Source organism: Pezoporus wallicus, unplaced genomic scaffold (genome assembly GCF_028554395.1).
Source record: "Pezoporus wallicus isolate ANWC-B61680 ecotype Strahan unplaced genomic scaffold, APGP_CSIRO_Pwel_v1 contig_5104, whole genome shotgun sequence".
NCBI lineage: Eukaryota > Metazoa > Chordata > Aves > Psittaciformes > Psittacidae > Pezoporus > Pezoporus wallicus.
In genome coordinates, this window is record NW_026637335.1 from 1,294,185 (window position 1) to 1,317,447 (window position 23,263).

Below are 23,263 nucleotides of genomic sequence, written 5' to 3' on the forward strand. Positions count from 1 at the left end.
CTGTGAGTGCTTTTTTAAGCCATATAGCTTTGGATCTGCAAAAAGACTGTTGAATGAGATAGAAAGAAGGGGCTTCTGCAGTCCTGCAGTCACTCATCCCCACCCGTTCATGCACCACCCACAGCACAGCTATTCCTATGGAGGACCTTTCTCTTCACCAAAGTACCTCTAAATCTAATGTAAGTGTTGTAGTTTAAAAAATATATAAACACCAGTCATATGGGGTGGAAACCTTTCTGCAGACAAGCAAACAAGCAACCTGTTTAAGAATATTAAGACTTGATGCACTCCATCACTTGAACTCTTTGATCCAAGGAGGAGTTGATCCCATAAGTGATAGCTATGAAATTCAGCTTTACATTTGAAAAAAATGCATTTATTTTTTAAGCATCAGGTTTTGGAAAGAAAAATGTAGAACAAGCTACACAGTTACCATAACAGTGCCTTCAGCTTGCTTTCGCCTGATAAATGGAGAATTGTATGAGAAAGAAATCACAGTAAACAGCTCTCAGTCACATGCTAACTGATCAAGGTCAGTAAAAATCTTCATAACAACCACTGAAACGAGTTTCCTTTACTGACAGTATTATATAGTGTTCAGCTTATGAGAAAACTGCTAAATTGCCAACAATTCTGCATGCTTAACTGTGTACCTGAGCATCAATCTCCGCTCACATTTTTAAGAGACTACTTGCAGTGTGTAAACGTGTGTATCATCCGCATAACAAACTGCCCTTTAAACCAGAGAAAACATTTCCACCAACTTCACTGAGAGGTGGACTGCTTGCTTTCCCTGCAGCTTTCTCTCCAGAAAACTGTAGAAGTCTTCAACAGTACTCTCTTTGTGACAGTTACTTCCTTCAGATAGGCATTATTTTGGTGTTTTCACTTATAAACATGAAAGATTAAGTTGGTCATACTGTAGCCACATTGTCTTCTCACAAATGGGAGGAGAATTACAAGAGCTTACTGTATTGAATCAGTATGTCTTCACTCTCTTTTAGAGGAGCTCCAGTGTAATGCTTATTTAAACCTGCCTATTGTTTGCTTTTTTCCCCATTTTATTGTAAATCAGTCAAGTGGGAAAATATAAGATGCAGAAAATTTATAGCTGAGTTAAAATGTAATTAAGCAGAATGGAGTAGTTACATTTAAAATACATACTTGGAAAGTGTTTCTGGTATTTCTTCTATTTTTGTAGCAACACGTAAGATACGGGTGGTTATGGAGATCTGTACACATTCCTTTTGAAAAAACCATAGGTTTTCAGAGGCAATAGATCAGTGCCTGTGTTCAGCCAAACAATCTCCAGGCACCATAAGGATACCCTTGAAGTTACCCAAAGTGGGTGAACTTGCCTGAAGAGCTGTCACTAATTTAAAGGGTCAATGGCATCCTTTCTTGTCACTGCTTTTTGATATCTTTATAGCTGATTTTGAAAGCCTAAATGTTAAGATTACAAGAGGAGCTGGTGAAAAAAAAATGACAATAATTTACTTAAGGAATTAGCCTATGCTCTGTTACTGAAGTCACCTTGGCAAGGACACCTCTCTTTTTTAGAAGATGTGTCACTTGAACTCATTGAGCTGAGGTTTTGTGGGGCAGAGCCATTGCAGGTACCTCTGGGCCCAAAAAAAACACACAGAAGAGAGCAAGGACCTGAATCCTACCACCGGCATCATCAGATCCACCTGCACCGATGCTGAGTCCGACTGTGCCCAGTCTGCAGCATGCTCCTGGTGATCCTGTTTCTCAGGATCCAAAGGCAAAGGCCATGTGTTGGTGCCCCCCTTGCCAACACGGGCAGCTTGGAGAGGAAGAAAGTCACTTGGAGCAAAAGGAGATCTTTGAGGATCCATTGGGAGAATTTCTCTTGCAGTAGGTGCAAGTTACAGGATGTATCAGCAATTAAGGAGCAGACTTAGAGCTTGGTGAGGAGGACATAATGAATGAGATCAGGAGGGGGAGTGCAGGAAAGATGAAGCAGAGGTAAGTGTGGTGACGAGTGGGACGCACTCGGTAGTGGAAAGCCGAGGCCGCCATGCTGAAGCAAGCTGCCAACCTTCATGCATCTGCAGCACTGACTGCAGAAAGAATAATGCCATTTATTGTTACTGGCCATTTTCAGGTTCTTGTATGCATTGTGTGTGTTTAACAGAGATGATGCTTCAGCGGATGTCAGTGTATGGATTTGAGATTGTCTTTGGCTTGATCATAGAGCCATGGAGGTGGGAAAGTAGAAGAAAAACTTCTGGGAGGTCTCCACCATTTCCTAGCGAAAGCTTTGTCACTCCCTCCTGTATCTTTTATAGCCCAGATAGGTCTGGCATGTGTGGCACAGCACTAAGTGTAGTAACGCCAGTGGGGCCACTCTTCAGCCTCCTACATCTGGGTCTTAAACAGAGTTTTATCTTCTGTACACCAAAAGATTTCCTCTGCCACAAAACTCTCCTGCATAAACTTGCAGGGTTTTCCACAATGGAGCTGGTAATCAAGTATCATGGAACAGTCCCAGACTTCATATGAAATATCTCCATCCTTTTAAGCTGGCTTTCCTGTCATTCCTTAATTGATGAGGCACTCTCTTTGCTCATGAGCCGGCTCCTGATGACCATGCTGCTGTGCTTTGATATCTGGTCCTGAAACTCTGAAGTCATAAAGAAATACAGGATTGGATCCAAGCAGCAGTCCAGGCTTGCAAGACTTAAGCAAAAGGGTTGGGCATAGAGCGTGATGGTACTCAGGAAGCAGTCCGTAATGACGTTTTCTTTCACCAACATGTAGAAAAAGAAGTTGATGTGGTATGGTGCGAAGCACACGCAGAACACGATGGCACACATGGAAACCATCCTTAAAGCCTTCCGCCTCTCACTGCTGTTTTGAAGTGGTATCTGGAAGCCTCGAAGAGAGTCTTTTGTTTTCCAAGTGCAGAATAAAATAATGGTGAGTGGGCCAATGAACCCAAAGAGCTCGGCTGTGCCCATCATCAGCACAGTGGCCAGCTTGCTCTCAATCTGCCGGACTTGAAGGTCTGCAAAGCAGGTGTTTGTGGTTTTGGCTAGCCCATAGCTCCGCATGATGGGGAAGGGTAAGCACGCCACCCCAACAAAGAGCCACACCACGGCGCTGATGGCTACATCGTACCGCCGCTTCCAGTCCTTGGCTTTGAATGGCTGGTACAGGAAGAAATACCTCTGAATGCTGATACAGGTGAGGAAACAAATACTAGCGTACATGTTAAGGTACTTCAAGTAGAAGCACAGTAAGCAAAGGAATCTCCCAAAAGGCCACGTGGAGTTAATGTAATAATATATTCTCAATGGCAGTGAGAGGACGTGAGCCAGGTCAGCCATGGCCAGGTTGATCATGAAAATGATGGCTTTGTTGTTCTTGCTGATGAAGCGGCACAAGACCCATAGGGCAGCGCTGTTTGCCAGGAGGCCAGGGATGAATATGAGGGTGTACGTGGTGGCGTACAGGTTGTTTTTGAACGTTATGTTGTGGCTGGAGCAGGTCTGGTTGCTGTGTGTCATGACTGGGCTGCTGGAAACATCTGTTGTGGTATAGGGCGGGTGGATCATTCCTGTAGAGAACAAAAATAGGAGCTGTAAAGGCAAAGGCACTGCAAGAGCTGTCAGTATTCACATTTGAATTTCCTATTTGACTATTCTGTACAAAGTAGAGGTTTGGAAATGTCTTCTATATAAAACATCCTGCTATCTTCTTCACAGCTGCCCTTTCAGAGGTCTACTACTCACACAGAGGTGGGGAACAATTCCTATTGTGTCAGTCCCTTTTCCCGGCTGTCTGAGTGTAAAAGCATGGGTGAAGCTGTGCCATATTGCTAACAGAGGAGCAGGAGAAGCTGCCTACCCTTTTGGCCATCTCCTCAAGGCCATATGTGGTTTTGTCTCTGGGTAGCAGGGCAGGCATACATGGAAGAAACATGTGCAGCAGCCCAGCTTCTGCATGTGAGTAACCACGTGGCCCAACTAGCAAAACGTGGGTGCCAACCACTGAATCATAGCTGTCATTAAGCTGTAGGTTAACTACTGTGTGGGTGGTGTGTCTCCTGACCCCATCAGTGGACCTCATGGACTCCCCTTCTCTGGCACGATGGGGACAGGATGCGTGGAAAAGGGCAGCGGTGAGAGGGCTTGAGGAATTTGACGGTTGTAAATGCAGCCATGTAAATGCTCCTGAAATGTGCTGCCATGTATTTAACGTAATGTCACAAGCAGAGGCCTAATCTGATCACCAACTTCCATTTCTCACTACTCCATCAGCCTCAGTTTAACTTTTCTTTTCCATCAGATAATTCTGGATTTAGATACTACCAACTTCTGATTCTCTTTTGAATCACACAAGTAGGGGTGGCAAAATGTCACATGTTGACCTGTTGGGCCATATTTTTGTCAGCTTTTGTAACTGGGACTTGTCTTCAGTTAGGCAACACAGGCAGGAGGAGTTTGGTTTTATCAGGTGTTTCCCCATAGGGTTATACTTCTCATTATAGTGATTCCCTCCTGTGTCTAACAGAACATTTAAAATCGAATATCAGCTTCGTATTTCATGTGGCACTGCAGACACTGATTCATTCTTTCTGACTCATATCCTGCACCGTTGGCAAGGGCCATTTGACAGAAGAAGTGTCTCTGTAGGTACATATTAGTAACTTGTACCCTGTTACTAATGCTTTTTTCCTTCATGTTACATAAAAAGAGAAGACTTAGAGCTCTCAAGTGACAAAGAACACAAACAGCTTTTTTTTTCAGCCTGTTAATCATAGCAGTGCTTGGACTTGGCAGCTCGTACAGACACTGCTCAAAGCTGCTACTGAAGGGCTGTAATTCAGGCCCTAGAAACACCCAGGCCATGGCAAGATCCCAGCATGGCACAGAGGCCACCCCCACTATGGCTGCAGTGGCTCTGGCTGATGCTGATGGTGAGCAGGGGCACCTAACCACTGCTTCTGAGGGCACCTCAAGCAGATGCTGAGGCTCTTTCACTCTCCCACAGTCTTCAAAATGCAAGGTCTACGTGATTATCCCCTGCAGCACGCTCAGCTTCAGCAGCTGGGCTGCATCTTTCAGTTACACCAAACACCAAAGAAATGCTGCAGTCAAGAAATCCTCTATCTAATCACCTTCATTGACCAAGATGGCACAAGTACATGGAGGAAACGTGCCCCCACAGTTTGGTTTTGTCCCTCCAGGGCATCCCTCCAGTCTGCCTTTGCTCCCAGGAACCCTCGCTCCAAGGCAGCTATGTGATGAGATGCTCTGCACCATGCTCCCAGCTGCGTTCCACCCAGGACACCCCAGCCTTGCTCTTCTCATGAGGCCACAGTATGCCTATTAGGAAGGAAGAGGCTCAACAGGTGCTGGAAACAAGGGAAAAGATGCATCTGTCCCATGGCATTATCTCCATCAGGCTGAGAAGCAGTGTTGGAGGCCTGCTGCTCTCCTTTCTGGTGCTCCTCAGGAGACTGACAGGGAACGGACAGGCATGGAGCTGAGCACTGGGTTGTTCACACAGGGTGCTGCTTCTCAGGGCAGTAAGTCCGTTACATCCCATTTCTTGAGAGTCCTATGAATTTCTGGTGCTCGGGGAGTTTGTGCTCCCTTTCCATCTGGTTTGCCTGCAGCTCTAGCTGGACATGCTATCAGCTGCCTTTGTCTGCAGCAAGAGCACTGCTCACTACACCCAATTTCTGTCCCTTCAGTTGACCTCCCATTTTGTGAAGAAGCCATTAAAAAACCATTTCCAATGTTACAAGCTGCCTGGTTTCCCTTGGATGTCAAGGTTAGGCTGACTGCCTGGTGCTCCTTCAAATCGCAAGTGCTTGGTGGCCGTTGAAACCACAGAGGATTAGGTACATTTGCAAAATGTTCTATTTTAGGGATGCACTTGCATTTAAATGCTGGCCAGTGGACACGTGTTCTTCAGTTCAAATGAGTCATAACAGTCAGTTTGCTTCTTGAGATCCCTAGGTACAGTTAGCCCTTATTTACATTTCGTGTGACAGCTAAGGACCAGACTGCAGGGTCAGCAATCAGAATGATCAAGTTTAGGCTGCTGACTCAAACCAGCCTCTAAATGGAGCCATTTAGGATAAACCACCGTGTCCAGGATGCATCTGCTGTAACATGAGGGTGATGCTGAACGCACACGCTTGATACCAGAATTCAGCCTTCACTTGCTGATTGCAGTAAGCTTGTCCAGGCATGCAGATCAGCACAGGGCTGGGCTGCAGCACGCCTGTGACCATGGTGGAGCCCACAGCATGGAGAGGTTACTCCTTGGCCTTTGTCTTCATTTGCTAATTGTCCACAAGGTGTCAGAGTTAATCAAGATTTCGTCTCCTTGCCCTCCTCTGTAAGGTATTTTTCCAAACCTCACAGGACCAGGGCTGTCTGAGTGGCGGGAGGCAGAAGTCTGAGTACGGTCTCCTGAGTTTGTGTTGCTGTCTTCCAGAGTGACTCCAAATTGGAAAGCTCTGTGTTGCTGAATAACTGATATTAGGGAAAAAAATGCTCCTAGAAATACTTCTCATTGCTGGTATGTACAGGTAGAAGAGTTGAAAAGATGCACTTTGATGGAGACCAGACAGCTGCTTTGAACCTTTGAGCCAAAAGGTTATAAAACCCAACCTGTGGAAATGCAGGTAATGTCCCATCCCTACCACCCTGAGCAAATGTAACAATGGAATTGATGAACAGTCATTTTCTGCATGATGTATGTACAGCAAAGGTAGAAGTCTGAAAAGCTCCATCAGATTTTAGCAGTGTTGACTTACATATTGCAGGGAGACAGCTCCTATTGGAATATTGTTTTCAGAATATGGAATTTAAAAAAATATTAGTAGTAAATAAATACACTATTATCTAACTATTAGTTTTTACATTATAATTATTTCTGAGGCTGTTGCAATAAGGACACAAGTGTGCACATTATTACTTGTAGCTGAACGTTTGGAAACTAAATGTGGCATTTCTAGGAAAAACCTTGATAGGACTGAGGAGCATAGGAATGTCCATCAGCAGACAGGTTAACTGATCTGGTTGAGACACAAGTGCATCTACACTCTGCCCTCATTGCAGGGCCATGGATGTCTCGCGCTATTGCACCCATACTTTGGTATGAAACCTCTGCAGTCAGAAGTGGAACGCTCTACAGTTAAGGGTACTTTTTCCGGTGGTGTTCTTCCACATCAAAGAACAGATCTGGGCTGCTGATCCCTTGTGATGAGTTGTTTTTGTTTTGCAACACTAGTCCAGTTCTCACCGCTGTGGCTCACGCAGCTGAAGGGCAGGGCATGCACAGGCAGCAGGATGCTGCAGCCTCACTGAGGTGCTTGCTCCAGGCTGGCTGAGAGCTGTACCATGGATGGACACCCATAATGGGTGCAGTTCCCATGGATGGTGATGTTTGCACCTGTGGCAAGGTCCCAGAACTTTCACTGACACCAGAAAACATGCCCTTGAATAAAAATCACACTCTTCCTTCACACATCCTACTGCTCTAGCCTGCAACTGAAATCCTCTCCTACACAAATCTGCAGCGAGCCAGATTCGACACGCTGACTCACCTTCGGTGTGACTCCCTTTTGATTTGCTTTAAGGAATTTCAGATTCTGGGGCTGCCCACTGTGAATCCTGCTGTAAATGCCACACTGCAGATGTGCTGTTTTCCTGGGCTCCCGTCAGAGCCAAGCTGCCAGTGCGAGTGAATGCAAGCCCATCAGTAAAGCACCTTTTCCAAAGTAGTTTGAAAGCTTCAGCGCATGAAGTGAAGTTTTAATCCTGACCAGTGACTGCAGTCTGAATTATGAATTAAGACTGCCTCTAGATTTTCATTAACAAAAGCAAATCCAAGCAGTCTTGCTATTTTGTCATGTTGTGTCCCCTGACTATTACAGATTTCCTACAGCTGCAACTCAGTCAAAGAGCATTGGATGGCACAAAGACATGCAGCATGTAGATTCTTTTTTTCACGATAACATAAACCACCATCAGAAAACAGATTTGCAAGTTTCCCTTTTTGTCAAATATGATTTTAAAATAAAATATATTCCCTGAGAAACCAGGCAAAAGAAGGAATTTGTGCCTAGGAGAACAGTTGGAGAACCACTAATTACCCACGCTCTAACATTTTGCTTTCTCTTGCAACAGCAATTTCAAGCAGCTGCTGTTTGAACTCCTCCATGTGTTCACACAGAGCATTGGTGCACATGGAGAGCTGCTGGGTTTTTCAAGTCTCAAAGTGCCACAAATTTCCTCCTGGAAAAAGCCAACCCCTAAGGAAAAGCTGGAGGAGAGCAACATTTTCATAGGAGACAGCACAGCTGGTTCTAGATAGCAAAGAGTGAGCTTAAAAGCAGTCTTACCTTTTCAGGCAGAAACTCAGCTACATGCGACCGTGCTGTCGGGAGGAAGTGGAGCGTCCCGTCTGCACCACACCAGCCTTGTTTACACGAGCACAGCGACCAACATGACATCATGGGGTGCTGCAAGGTGCTGCTTTGCCTGTGGCTCAGTGCTGGGGCTGCCACCGGGGCAGGTGCCTGCCCGCAACCTCTACCTGCTTCTGTGGGACTTGCTTGCTCCACTCCAGGTCCTGCTGAGCTCGATCCCAGCCAGGTGTAGGCACGGTTGCCCCCAAATCACATTGGTCCTACATGTTCTCTCTGCTGCTGCTCTGTTGGGACAGCTCAGCATCTCTTGAGCTGCTGTGTTGAAGAAGGTCCTAAGTGGAGCTGGGTGCTGCTCTGTGCAGAGCACCCCTGCCTCCTTTCCAAGCACAGCTCCAAGCTGACCATGGAAACCCTCACAAGGTTTCTGCTTGGTTCTCCCTGGGAAGTTCAGCCTTGCTCTCGCCTCCTGACCGCCGGGCTATAGCCAGTCATTGCTGTGTGTGAACTTCAGCTGGTGCGTGCTCTGTTTCACCTGACACAAAGTCCTCTTGCTGATGAAGTCTGACTTCCCAATGGCTTTTTATAGCGCTCCTATGAGCTTTGCTTGACATTTCTCTTGAACTAAAAAAGCAGGCAGCTCAGTTTACACTTGGAACGTGCTGCCATTGAGGTCAAACGGTGGCACTTCTGAAATTGTTTCACGCAACGGGGTGGAATCCAGGCTCACTGTTATCCCAGGCTGTAAATACAGTACCGAGGCTAGGACTTTGCCCACTTACAGGATCTAATTGTTTGGATTTTCATGAAGCCACCAAAAATCTGACCTGTTTTGCCTCTTCAGGATCAGCCTCTGGCTTACAGTACGCAACTGTCCCTGTGGCTCAGCAGTTACACTCTCTTCTCTGTCTTGGTTTAAGACCTTGAAGTAGAACATCGCTACAGCTACTTCCTAACTTGGGGATAATATAGTTGTTGAAGTCTGACTGCTCAGAAACCTCAGAAACCCAGAACTAATGGCTCCGATTCAAGTAAGAATGCCACAACAGCCACCCCCTAAAATGCAATGCTGTGCTTTACAGTCATCCCTGTTTCCATCAGTTGTCAAAGGAGATTGGTAGAAGTTGGGAGATTGTCAGATGTTTGTTTTCAGATTATTTATATGGGCTTTGTGAAAAGCAATAGTAAACTTTTGGCCAACGTTGCAGTGTTTATCAGTACATCCTGTTTAGCTAAATTTTAAAGTTCGTCAGCAATGGAAACATATTTGCTGGAGTTGTTCCAATCACAAAGTTGTCTTTAATATAAAACCACTGCACAACACTCTGCAGCCCAACAAGCTAAGAAGAGCCTGATCTGGGAACAGCAATTCAGAAACAGTTCCCTAGTTGACCCGACCAGCATTTGCAGAAAACAAACATTATCAAATATTCTACAGGTGCTCTCTTCTCTGCATGAGCTTCCATCTCTCACTCGGTTGTCACTAATAGACCTGATTGATAACCACAGTCTTTGTAGTAAGGAAAGGTGAAGTTGATTATAGTTGTGCTTGTACATGTGAAACGTTGCAGTGACATGTCAACTGTAAGAATATAAAAGGATGCTTGTGAAAATGCACTGTGTACTTAAGAATCTGAACTTACTGTAGGGATTTTGCAGACACTTATACTGGTTGAAGCTGTACTTTCCCTATAGATCTTTCTTCCCTGATTACGCAGTTAAAACTTCAATTTTAGCATGCCAAAGACTGTTCCTGCTCTTGGTTATTGCCAGGCATATCGTGAGCTTGCCAGGCATATTTGCTACCATAATTACCTATATTAGAGGGGAACTTGGCTCCTGCAGAGCAGCATGGGCAATATTTCCTGGAGTTCAGGAAAGGGGCTGGATCTCAGCTGTGCCTGTGCACTCTGGGCTGCTCACTTTGTGGACCTTTCCCCATGTGGGCTGCAGTATGTCTTTAACACGGAGATGAGAAGCTTGTTTGGAGCAGCCTCCTTGGGAAGAGGATGCCCAAGATGCTGCAGCCTGCAGAGGTCCCAGTTGGTTTGGGAGGCATCAGGGTTTCACCACAGCAGCAGCCTGGACGTTAGCACATTGGTGCCAGCACTGCTGCTGTTCTGTGATGCATAGTTGAGCAATACACGCTCTCACGGCTTGAAGGAGAAAAACAGCTCCACATTTGTCTGTCTATCTGTTAGTGTAATGTGCAAGAATGCATGAAAACATGTAGAAACAAATTACAACCCTTAGTAGGAGCCAGGGGGGTAACAATTTTATGTCTAAATTAGTATTAGTATCACTAATATGATATGATTATTAACATTAGCCTGAAATAAAGATGCAGAGTTAGATTTCATGCCATGGCGTGGACAGCAAATCTATTCCTGACAACTCGAGCCTTCGTAGTATGTAAAAGCAAATACTGAGTGAAAGATAATACCAAGAAGTTGCATGAGTATGGTCAAAAGTTGCACTGTAACAAGCAGAAAGGAAATATTTGTACCCCAATTGTCTGTCTTCTGATGGAGGATTAGATGGGCATATTTAAAGGAGTACAATGCCTTAGAAAGTGAAAAGCATACATGCAGATTAAAGCATATAACTGTGTTGTTTATTCTAACCCCCTCCTGAATTCTATAATCAGATAACAGAAAGAGGAACACAGGATGGCAAACATTTCAGCATTCTCTACTTTTATCTGCATATTTGGGCCCCCAGATGGTAATCAGCTTTTCCTTTTCAAAAAAAAAAGTAGGCATATTGAAAAGGTAAAAACTGGGTGTCCTGTGAGAGATAATTTCAAATTACCTGCCTGTGCTTTTATGCCAACTGAAAAATCATTGCCCATTAGTGGCTTTTTTGCTGTTACAGAGCTACAGTGCCATAGCACGGTTAAATCATGTTGCTAATAATTTCCTCTGGTCCTAATACAGATGCACACATTACTTTTGTCCAAAGGAGAGGCAGATTCTGTTTGAAATAGGTAAGTTTTTAATTCAAAACGGGAACATTTCCCAACAGAGAAGCCTGCTAGTTCTGCCTTAGTTCATCACTGAACACATCCCACAATACTCACTCCCTTCCGTGGGCTCTTGAAGCTGTGACTAGATAATGAATTGAAAACATTTACATCCAAGTCTTCCTGGTAACAAAAATATTCCTCTCTGACAGCAGAAAGAGGAAGGAAATCTTGGAATGTTTTAGAGTGTGGGGTACCCAAAACCATGGAAGCTCACCCCAGATTTTATTCAGACCAGCTGAGCACCTTGAAACTCTGGAAATGGAAGAAATGCAGATTTTCTTGGGGGAATCTGGGGCTTGCCAGTCCAGCCACACGTATTTACCCATCAGAACCACTGCTCTTCTGTTATTGTTATTTCATTCTGAAGTTCTGTTTTTCAGCAGAAACTAAAAAGGAGGAAACAAGTCTTCACTCTAAGACACCAGAGCCTCTGAGAAGTATTTTCCATGCAGCTGATACTAAAAATAGCTTCATTGGTTGTCTTTGCTAAAACGTCTTTGCCATCCTTTACAGTTCAGACCCACCTGACACACAGAATCCAGTACCAATGGCCTTTTGGAGAGGATAAAAGAAGCGGAGGGAACTGTGGGGGGGCATGTGTGCTTATTTTTGTCTGTGGTGATTTTAATCTCTTTGTCCATTTTGTCCAAGAGGCGTGCGAAAGTCCTCTTTCCAAGGGTGTGAGTAACCCTATAGTAGCAGCTGCTGCAAGCCTGCACAAGTGATTCCATTTCCTCATCCACACAACGTATTGAACACCTTCACGTGCCCTTAGGATCTTTATGCTAGCTGCCATCGCTCAGTGCCCAGCAGGGTTCCTGGAGGAGAAAGACTGGCACCAGCTAGTGAGATCCAACTAAACGTAAAGGTTATACAGTTAACAGGCTGTAGAGCATCTCTGCATAAGGATCTTCTAGTATCAGATCATCATTCTAAGGAAACTAAAATCAGAAGCTATCTGCTAGAGTTATGCCAACTCTTACATGCTGGTGACTAACCCCTCTTGTATTGGGAAGCAATTATAAGAGTAGTGGTAATAAAGCCTGCAATAGTGGTGTGAACTTGAACAACCTCAGGTTGCTGCCATTGGTAACGTACCCGAAACAGGAGATGAGATTTTGAACCTGTATTGGAACCATTCCCCTGCCCCAGTGCAAGCCGTCAGATGCAGGAACTGTGAAGTGCGGTAGTGCCTGTGTCAGCAGGGGAAAGCTCATGAAACCGGTGTGGGAAGATCCATGCTTCTGAGTTCAGGTATTTGCATGTTTGTGGTACTTCCTCTCAGCAGCCCAAAGGAGTTCCCATCCGTTACACGACATTGCTTAACCAGCGTAGGAGAGCACAGCGTGATTTAACACAGGGGGAGAGGCAGAGAACTGGGCACCAGGAAGGCTGGGAGGAGCACAGAGCTTCTTCAAAAGCCATTGGTGTGCCAATGTCCCAGATATTGTCCATGATGCTGCAGGCAGCTGCAACCTGAACATGCACAGTGAAGGGTAAGCATTTTCATGTGAACTGGAACACAAAAAGCAATGAACTCCATGGGGGATTCCCAAGACTGGAAAACACCCTCTTGATAAATATGAGCAAACTCCACTCATGTTCTTCATCACACTTGCTTCACAAGGTTGTGCTTCCCCTTTCACTTCATTTGGTTAGACAGCAGCAAGGGTTTCAGCAGAGAACTTCATTAGACTTGAAAACTAGGAATAACCTGACAAGAATGAGGTCAGACTACTAACATACACAAATGAGATTGGCAAGATTAAACCATACAAGAGAAAAAGCAAAAGCAAGTCAACTAAACTCAAGATATCAAAGTACCGGTAGGGGCTTGGCACTAAAGTTAATCCCCTGTAAACCCCTTTCATATCTTCTGCCCTAAACAAAGCCAACTGCAGCTGAAGGAAGATTAAAGCCTTCACAACTTCACTGGCTGCCCTTCAAAACAATAACCAAGAGTGTGCAGCCAGCAGCACGTGGGCTGAGGCTCGAGCAGCGTACATGTCGCTGGCAGGACTTAGGCTAACAGGAATCCAGGCTGGAAAACTCTTCCTGGCATCCAGTCAGTAAAGAGGCCAAGAGGGTGCAGAAGGCCTGAGGGGTACATGAACAGAGAACAGTGGGACTGCAATGGAAACACATTCTATTCCTGCTCTGTAGGACAAGACTGCACCTCAACTGGGATGTTTCCAAAAGGGGGTTGGGAGGTGTCCATATCCCCAGAAATCTTCCAGAGGTGGCAACATTACAGTGGAGGGGTGCAGCAAAAATCCTATCAGGTGCCGAGTGGGACAAACAAGGTCTTATAAACATGAACACAGGGTGGGGTGTGTGCCTCGGTATCAAGATGTAAACCTGTTCAGGGGAAAAAATAAGTTCAGTGAAGTCAACAACTAACACCAAGAGACCAACAGCTGTATTTCAGGTGTACTCTGGGTAGCTTCTGTCTGGAAAAGGACTCCAAGGAGAATCTTCCATGGGGAAAAATGGGCTCATTAAACAATCATTTTATCATTTCATTAGGATCAGAAACAGCACTGGCTGTACCTACAAATCAAAGCATCAACAACCAGGATTTCACTGGTTGATTGGAATAATGAAAAGACATGAGAAGGTTTTGTGCTCCTACCACTACTTTCCATGATTCTAGCAGAGCAGGATAAAGTCCTGGGAGCCGGTCTAATTGCCCTGCCCAAAGGTAGAGGTGCAGGGATGCATGTACATGAAGACAGAGCAGCTTTATCTCAGCCCTTCCTGAGAAACATTAGCTAAGCATCATCACCTTGGGGTTTGGGTTGTTGGGTTTTTTTGCTTAGAAAGATCTTTTGTAAGCTATCATTCTTGCACCAAGCGTCTAACTGTGCTTGGACTCCACTGAAGCTGAACACCAGCCAAGTTTTCACCTTCCTGTAGGTGTGGACAGAGCTGCAGATGAAGACCTACAGTACAGCAGGTTCTAGGCAGATAGGCACAGGAGAGCTGGGAAGAGGCACGGGAAAGAGCTGTTGCATCCCGCAAGAAGGTGGATTTGATCTTCTCAGACTGGTGGGTGGGAGGGAGGAGAGCAGGAGCCAGCAGGACTGCGTGTCAGACCTGGGGCCTGCTTCCCATTTTGGAGAATGCTGTCCTTTGCTTGCATCCCACGAGGACTGTAAAATCCAGCTGTGTATTGGAAGGAATGAGTAAGTCTTTACTATTCCAGGCAGTTCACTTGGATAGAGGAGTCAAGATTTCCTTGGCAATGATAATTCATTGGCCCTGTTGATAATTTCAGCCACTACTTCTCCTTTTGACAATTTCTCCAGTATCTGTCTGTCAGTTGTCTCCTCTTTTCTGTTTCAAAGCTGTCTTTCACTCATCAGTTGTTGCTTTCCTCCCACACCTGGGGAGGAAATGCAGCACAATAATGCCTTAATTGCGTCTGCAGCGTTCTGTGGGCTTGCTATGCTTTGAGCAGAAGGCATGCTGCAGATGCTGGGAGGACACAATGCTTAAGCTACATCTTAATTTTCTTACTTTTTCATTTCTTCTTATTTTCTTACTTTTTTAGCTTCTCACCTATTTAGTTTTCTATCCATAATGTGGATTGTATCAAACTGCCAATTCCTTAAATGGTATTTCTGAAGCTGGGGTATTGGTTACCTTAAGGGATTTTACTCTAAGTTGGAAGCTTTTAACCATATAGGATCAGATATAGATTAATAAGCTAGGAGAAGGAACATTTGCTGCCTTTAAGTCAGTCTAAACTTATTTTCCCCCCTGTATTACAGTTGTACATGGAGAGGGAAAGTGCCACTACCACTTGCACTACCCTTGAACCAGTACCACAACTCCTATCTTCTTTAGGGCTGAAACCTAAGCTTTAACTGCCAAATCCCATGCAAACATTTGTTTTTTTTTTTTTGTTTGGGTGGTTTTCTGATTATATATATATATAATTTTTTTTTTTTTTTTTGGCTTGCAAAGCTTTCAGAAAACACTTTGGGGATTTTTTTATCTGTTTATTCTTCATAAGCAGAGCACAGATGTTTCCCAGATCTGTCAGTAATTCTCAGGTTCCTCTTCCACATCTCTATCAGCCCCATCTCAGCTTCTTCCAGGATGACTTGTATCTTTGCATCTAGATTAAAAAAAAACATTTTTAGCCACAGTAGATGACAAAATGCATTGCCTTGAGTAGCTGCATCTCATAAATTCATGGCGCAATCATTTTTTTCTGAGAACTATTGTACAGTTAAAAACAGAAAAAGCAACCTGGTTTGTGGTCAAGACAGTGATGTGAGTTCTACTCAACTGAATAATGGCGTCAGGGTGCAAAGATCAGCCATGGTGATTCCTGTTTCTTTCTTTCTTTCTAACTGGAAAGAGAACTAATGTCTGGAAGAAGCACCAAGCAATCACTGTATCCAGGATTTCAAGTTAGCTCTATTAACTTGTATTTATTAGGTTGCCACAGAGCGAAAGGCACTGGGCTTCATCAAAGCAGTATCCTGCCTTTTGTCAGCGGGCTCAGCAGATGCTTCAGAGGAAGGAGAGATGCCTTCCACAGCGTGTAGCAGTGAGATTGCACGCCTCAGTGAGGAGGGAAATTCCAGTGAGAGCACACGAGGGCAATTGAGAGGGCTGAGCAGTGTTTAACCCCCCCTACTCCCTGCAGCCGTGCTGTGGCTGGTGCATGTTGTGACAGCTCAGGCAAGCAAGACGTTCCTGGGCCCTGAATGGTGGGAGAAGTGTAGGAAACAGAAAGGGATAAGCATTTCTTGAGCAGTCCATGGACCAGCTTGCAGGAGGAGGAAGGGAGAGTGACCACATACAGACTGACACAGACACCTTTGAACTGTAGACAAGGCACTGCAGAGCAGTCAGAAACAGGACTGATTTCATGTGAAGTCAGGCTAGGTCTACAAGCAGGAAACATTTGTTATTTACTGGCAGGATGGTTTCTTGTTAAAACTGGCAAAAGGAAGTAGTCCTGTTTTCATGGGAAGTGAATGAGCAAAGGCAACAAAACATATTTTTGCTTTCTAAACTGTATTTTAAAGCCATTGCAGAAGTGAGAAGAGCTCTGCAGCTGAGGGAGCTCATAGTTTTTCTGCTCTCAATCAATGGTCTCCATTTAAACATGACTGTTTTCACATTAAGGTGTGAACTCATCACACATAGCTTAGCAGCCTCTTCTATTACAGCTGTATTTTAAAAGTTACGCATTTAAGCCCAAAACTCAGCTACCTTTCATCTCATACCTACTTCTTCACACCAGGCTATATATAATTTTCACCTGAAACTGTCCCAGAGCAGTTCATGGCTGCTTTCTGCTTGTATGTGTTGGGGCTAGACCCACGGCATCTGTGTATCTTTGAGCAACAAGCAGCCCCATGCCTGATGTTTGGATGCTGTGGTGGGTTATATGCAGCTCACTGGTTTCTGCTCCAGCCATGGGGGAGGCAGGCTCCTCCAGAGAGCAGGTGCTGCAAGCAGGGAGCTCAGAGAGGAAGCTGAGCCGATGAGGTTTCCCTCCCTCTTTTGGCTCAGTGAGTCTTGAATTCTTGGCTGCACAAGCGGAAGAGCTGAGAAAGGAAGGGTGGAAAGGTGCCCGTCCTTCTCACAAGTGCGTTAGCTAACTAACAGCACTTGAGTGCTGGAAGTCTCCCTTGAGGTGTGTGATGTGGTGGGAACCCACGTTGAACATCAGCACTGAGCCAAGCAGGGCCTCCAGCCACATGGAAATGAGAGGGGGCAGGAGCAGCACTACAACTGCCAGACGTTTGGTTTCTGTTTCTTTATCTTACACGCCACTGCATTTTGTGAGGAGCCTGATCCTGTCACTGCAAGTGTACCTTGAGCGCAGGGACTGCGCGCTATGAGTTGTCCCAGGGGCTTGAAGGAAGAGCTCTTCCCTGTATCCTTGCCAGAGGCAGGGTTTTGGTGTTGAATGGCTCTGGACAGCACAGCTCTGGGCATGTGGCACAACTCCAGGCACCTTCTGTAGCACAACAGGAACATAAAGTGTCTAAAGCGCTTGGGCACATCAGGGCAGTGCTGGCTGCCTGTGCCTGCAGTTTTGGTACCTCTGTCTTACCAAAACCACTCTTGAGAACCCCATCCTCTGTTCAGCCTCAGCTTGCATGTTTGGGAGTGTGCTTGCTGATGGAAAGCTGATCACTAGGGAAGACAATCAGAAGATTTCCCCATGTAGGTCACCAAAGAAAGCTTTGAGGGAAAAAATGCTTCTCTTCAGCCTGTTGACACCACGAGAGTAAACTTGAGCAAAAGGCTGCAAATACTGGCCATGCAGCTGCATGACACTCAGCATTGACCTGGCTGAATTCACTGAGAGTCATGAAACTGTCACATTCCTTCATGAAATTGTCACGGAGAGTGGCATGCTTGGGAATTGTCTGTCCTTTTGTATAAATCTGTCCTGTACTTCCCTGCTTGTCCTGATCTGTCTGACTGAAGCGTGACTGTCCCAGCCAGAATCCAAACCAGCTCTGGCCTGTTGGATAACCCCATGGTGCACAAATCCCCACGTCTCCCTGTGCTGCAGAGTGCTATACCCTCAGACCATTTAGCTCCAGCACTGAGCAGTGTGGCTGTAACAGCACAGTTCCTTGCATGAGCTGTCTGGAGATTTATACAGCTTTGTGGGCAGGCTTCATAGCACACTCTGGTTCATGCAGCTGTGGCTAAACTGTTATTAGCTCCCCAGGCAGCAGCTCTGAATGCCCCTGAGCTATCAGATGAAGTGTAGACGAATGTTGGTGGCTTTATATAATTTCCCTGATTAATTATCAGAGCCCCTCATGGCCTTTGATGTGTCCAGCCTACCAGAAAAGGCAGTGGCATTAGCTCCATTTCACAGAGAGAACCAAGAAACAGCAAGAGATGAGGCAAAAAGCTTCAGATTTCTCATGTTGGTCCTGGTCCCTTTATCCACAGCCCTTTGTGTCAGTGCTTATTTGGCTCTGCCTTTACCGGTGGCTGCCTTAAGGAGAGATCTCCCCGTGCAGAGGTTCATTCACACCGCAGCTCTGCTGATGGATGCAGCCATGCCAAACCAGCTGGCCAGCCCACAGCCCTCCAAAAAGATCCTCACAGGTTTTAGAGCCTTTTAGCCTTCCTAAAGCCCACAGTGTGTGCAGCAGACCACAGCAGTCCCAAATCACCCCCTTCTGAAACAGCAGCTCCTTCTCATTCCGTTCACTGTTGCACCTAGAGATGGAGGCAGCTGCTGTGCCATTAGCACACACACCTCGCACTGCAGGATGGATAGCTCTCCTTATTTCTGTGCTTGCTAACCCAATCTTGACCATCACTGGGGCTGCCTTCCAGGTCGTGCCACCCTTTCCATTTACTTGCTGGTGTGTCACTCTGTCTAGATCTATTTTCTAAGCAGTTCTGGAAAAGACTGTGGAAGGGGTAACTCAGGTGAAGGCAGATGGGTACGGAGTTGCAACAAGAGGTCTGGGTACAATGCAGCAGGGAGCTATTCCTGTTTGCTGTGCATTGCCTGACAGCTCTGTTGGTTTTGCCGCATCAGCAAGGCTGCTCCCATCCCCTAGAGACTGACATTTGGACAGTCCACATAAGAGAGACCTGCGGATGAGGTGAATGAAAGACTTGGATTGGGAACCACTGGAGAATCTCAGGAGCTGCTCATAGCCCAGCCCAGTGCAGAGCAAGGTGGCAGAGAGGAAGCAGGGCAGCCAGGTGAACACTGACAGACAGCTTGCATGTGCCTCTGCCTCACACAGACCTCACAGCTCTTTCAGAAGCTGTTTGGGCTTTGGCCCTTGGCTCTTTCCTCTGCCAAAGCCATGGCTGATGGCTTCTGTGATGGAAATTGATGCTCCTTGCAGCCTTCACAGGTCATCCCGTGAAGCCATGTGGCAGGGCTGACAACAGCATGCATGTAGGCATGATGCAGGGCAGGAGGGATGGGAGGTGAAGACCATCACCAGGCACATCCTGTCTTTGTGTTCAGAGGAAGCCGGTAGAGATCTGCTGAGAAGGTCAGTCTGGATTCACAAGAGCGCATTCCCACACTGCATTCAGCAGTTACAGTGGTGGCGAAGAGAGGAAAGAGGCCTTTGCTGTGCAGACAGAGCTTTGGTTTACTGGAAAAGGAAGAAGGTTTTTTAGGGGGCCACTACAGGAAGCTTGTGTGAGCTACTCAGTATCTTATTGTAGAAGTCTGGAAGGCTGCAGGACTGCACAGACAACAATGTCACAGCAGTGATGTTTGCCAGCTGCTGCACCCACTTACTAAATCTTTCCTAGTCAATACCCTTAGTGGCCCTGAGCAGTCTCAGACCTGCAAATGGCTCTATTTAAGCTCAGGCCTGGGCTCTCAATACCTTTCTCACCTTGGTGTGGGCATAGCTATCTCTGGGCTTGCCTCTGGGATGGACCTCAGCAGTACAGGTAATTTGTCTCTGGAGATGCACACTGCAGTTTGCTTGCAGCCTGGCTGTGGATGGGGAGGTTTTGAAGTCTTCTTGCAGCCTGGTCTCCATCCCTGGCTCTGCTTCCCTTTTTCTCTGTTTGGAATAACTAAATGGACACTGGACCTTGCTATGTGTGTGCCCTGGCTGGGACTGTTAATGGGGCTTCCTTGGGCAGGGGTTGCATCTGCTGGATGAGGGCACTGGGATCCCAGCACTGCCTGTGCTGGGACCACCCTTGGCTCCCAGGTTCCCTGCCTTTAGGGAGCAGCCACCCTCATGCTCCCTGATGGTCTCCTGTCAACATGATGTCGTGCATAATGTCCTAAGAATGCCTGAACAGCAGATAGCTGGACCAAATAAAGGACTTGTAGGTTTCAGGGTCAGTGTCAGGGTAGCCAATTTTAGGTTTTGGAGTGGGTGCAGAACTCAATAAGGTGCTGGTGCTTCTCTTATTTTCCCAGGGAAAAATAAAGCATTCTGAAATGGGATCTGGAGGAGCCAGGGTTACGTGCAGGAAACAGCCTGAGCTGAGCTCGCAAGGAGCAGTGAGCCCACGGACTATTTTTACTTCCGTATTTTAAAGAAGATGCTGCCTGTAATAGAGGTCTGTTAGCTTTTGCTATCCAGAGGGTATAAATGGAGGATATCTGTTATGTTCAGACTCTTCAGAGATTCTGTAAGGATCTGGTTGGGACACAAACAAGCACTGCGCTGTGAGCCGCTCATGCTGGGCTCCTCCTTAGTTACCAAGAAGAAATGGGCATGGTTAGGGTGTGATTGTTTTAGATACCTCTTCTGGGAGAAGCTAAACTTTGCTATTGTGTCTATTTTTCTCCAGTGACTAAACGGAAGTCAAGATGATGAATTAGCACCTAAGCTTATGCAAGTTGTGACCCATGTGGGGTGTCTGGAGCCATGAAAAGAGTGAGATCAGATATGCCTACAGAGCTCAGGCGGAAGCACGAGAAAGTGCAGGATGTCAGCTTGGGATGTAAGTGCTTGAATTTCACTTAAATGAGCTGTCAAAATCCTTGTTGGATCTTGCCTGGCACACCTGGCAGAAAGGTCAAAGCAGGAGCTGGGCCCCTTCTCCTTCAACCCAGAGCCCTTCCAACTGCTCAATTGCTTTTTCTTCCTCTTATGACTATGAAACCACTGGCAATGGGGCCACGTAGTTCCCCCCTTCTTTCCTGCCAGCCTCTCCAGCCCATTTCTTGCTCCCTGGCAGACATGGCTGTGGAGTTAATTTCAATTTCAGGCAATTGTATTTACAGGGTAAATGATTTTATAACTATTTCTTATTAGCTTCTTGGGCTTACTTGCTATTTTAAGCTTATTTTTCAGCTTCAAGCTCTAGCAAAATGGACTTTCCCTTGCTGAAAATGTGCAGTCAGAGCAGGAAGGAACTTGACTTTGTGAAGATTTATGTCCCTTTTAAGCTAATTATGTGCCTGTTTGTAACAATAAGCTTCAGTTCCACTTTGGTTAGTAAAATTTCTCTAAGCAGTTATTTGCCCCAGGCTATAAAGTATCTCCTACTGAAACTCAATTAAATGAAGGAATTCATACATATAAAACTTTGAAAATGTGCTGTTAAAATCTGGACCCTGTCTTGAATTTTTAGTGCAGAAGTCTCAGGATGTGGAGTTGGAAATACATCGTATGTGCACCAGTGTAAGAAACTGTTAATTTCTGAAAAGCACTTAAGGTTATTTAAAATGAGATTTAAATGTTTTCTGGCCGTAATGAAAATGGACAAAAATCCCTTCTGTAGGTGCAGGGAGAGCAGAAGATCATTTTGCTGTTCTTGACAAAATCTGACATGAGGAAAAGATGTTTCTTTGAGACAAAGAACCTCATGAAATTTTGATACAAAGCACTTTTCCTCTGACAAAAGTTTCCGTCAAACCAAACCTTATTTTTGCAGTAAAGACATACCCAAATGTTTTAAGCGAGGATTCACTTCTGCAAGCACTTCATCTTCCTGTTGTTCCATTCTCCCCCTATTTCTTTCTCTGTGTGGCTGCTGGGTTTTTTTTCTTTCATTAAAAATAAAGCTAGATGGGCAGCAACAACGAGCTCTCTACTGTTGCTGGCACAGCACCTCCTTGCTGCTCCAGGGTGTCCCTGGGGATGCCTCACAGGAAAGAGTGGCCAAGCAGGGCTGACAAGTGCCGTTAGCTTTGGAAATAGAGGACATGACAGCAGAGTTGCTGTCCTTCTCCCTGCACATCCAGGGGCAGGACATCATTTCAGGAGGCTTGGCCCTCAGGTACCTCTTGGTCTTGGGGGCTGTGACCACATTAGGACCTTGTGGACTTGCAGGGTATGTGAGGGAACCCACAGGCTGCTGCTGCACAGGGTGGGTGCTGTGGCAAGCACTTGTTCCTTGTCAGATCTCGTCTGCTCACGCAAGCACAACAGCCCTGTGCATCACGTCTGCCCTACATTCTCCCTTTGTGCAACTCTCCTGACAATAAACATCATCTGCTTTTCTGCTTTCCTTCTCTCACTCAGGATCCCTACAACCCTCGTAAAACCCCTTCTCTCTTCCCATTTCTTTCTCACCAGTACTTGTGTCTCCTCATCAGTTCTGGACACCTTTTTCTTAAGCAGGCAGATCCACCTTCTTTATCTTTACACTTCCCACGCTTGTTTCCACTGCTATTTCACACAACCTCGCTCTTATTTAATTCGTTTCCTGCATAGTTTTCTTTACCTCTCTCCTAACTTTTCCATCTCTGAAATCTTTGCGTCTAGAAGAGTCTTCATCCCTCACAGCCTATTCAGATGTCAGTGTCCTCCAGGCTCTGGAGGACTGTTCCTGCCTTTGGCTATGTCCATTTCCACATCCTTTGCTTTTACATCACATACCTCTGCACCCCACGCCTTTTCTCCCCTTCTCCACCCCTGGTGGTTGATGAGGATCTTTGCTCACCAGCTTCTCCAGGGTCAGCTCATCTTTCTTTGTCTTCTCTTTGCAGTCTCCTCCTCTTGCCTGCCATGACCTCAATGATTCATCTTGCACTTCTGCTTCTTCCTTATGTTGCATGGTCCATCCAGCCTGACAATTTCAGGCTCTGCCTTTCATCCCATGCCCTTTTTTCTGGTTACTTGTATATTTCACTTCTCCAATGCACATCTGATTTATTTTTTTTTCTCAGAAATGCTGGTGTTGTATTTACCAATTCTCCTTCTCTGGGCTAATACAGATCCATGGTTCTGCCTTCTCTTGGCCAGATAACTGTAGTCTGCTGGTTTTTCTGGTCTCTATTCCTCTCTTTTAGAACACGTCTTCCTGACTGTTTAATGTTTCCTCCATTCTCTGCTATTCTCCCTCTGCACCTCATCTCTGGATAACCTCACAAATAGAAA

At 45.8% G+C, this 23,263-nt stretch overlaps 1 protein-coding gene across 1 annotated transcript; it reads right to left on the bottom strand.

Annotated features, from left to right (window-relative positions):
• Positions 1 to 1,904: 1,904 nt before the first annotated feature.
• Positions 1,905 to 8,975, bottom strand: LOC130596812 (putative P2Y purinoceptor 10). The gene is made up of 2 exons (XM_057404782.1): positions 8,390 to 8,975; positions 1,905 to 3,583 (listed from the first exon to the last, which is right to left on the bottom strand). Exon 2 carries the CDS (start codon positions 3,579 to 3,581, stop codon positions 2,559 to 2,561), a length of 1,023 nt encoding a protein of 340 aa, XP_057260765.1. The 5' UTR covers positions 3,582 to 3,583; positions 8,390 to 8,975; the 3' UTR covers positions 1,905 to 2,558.
• Between the last annotated feature and the right edge of the window lie 14,288 nt (positions 8,976 to 23,263).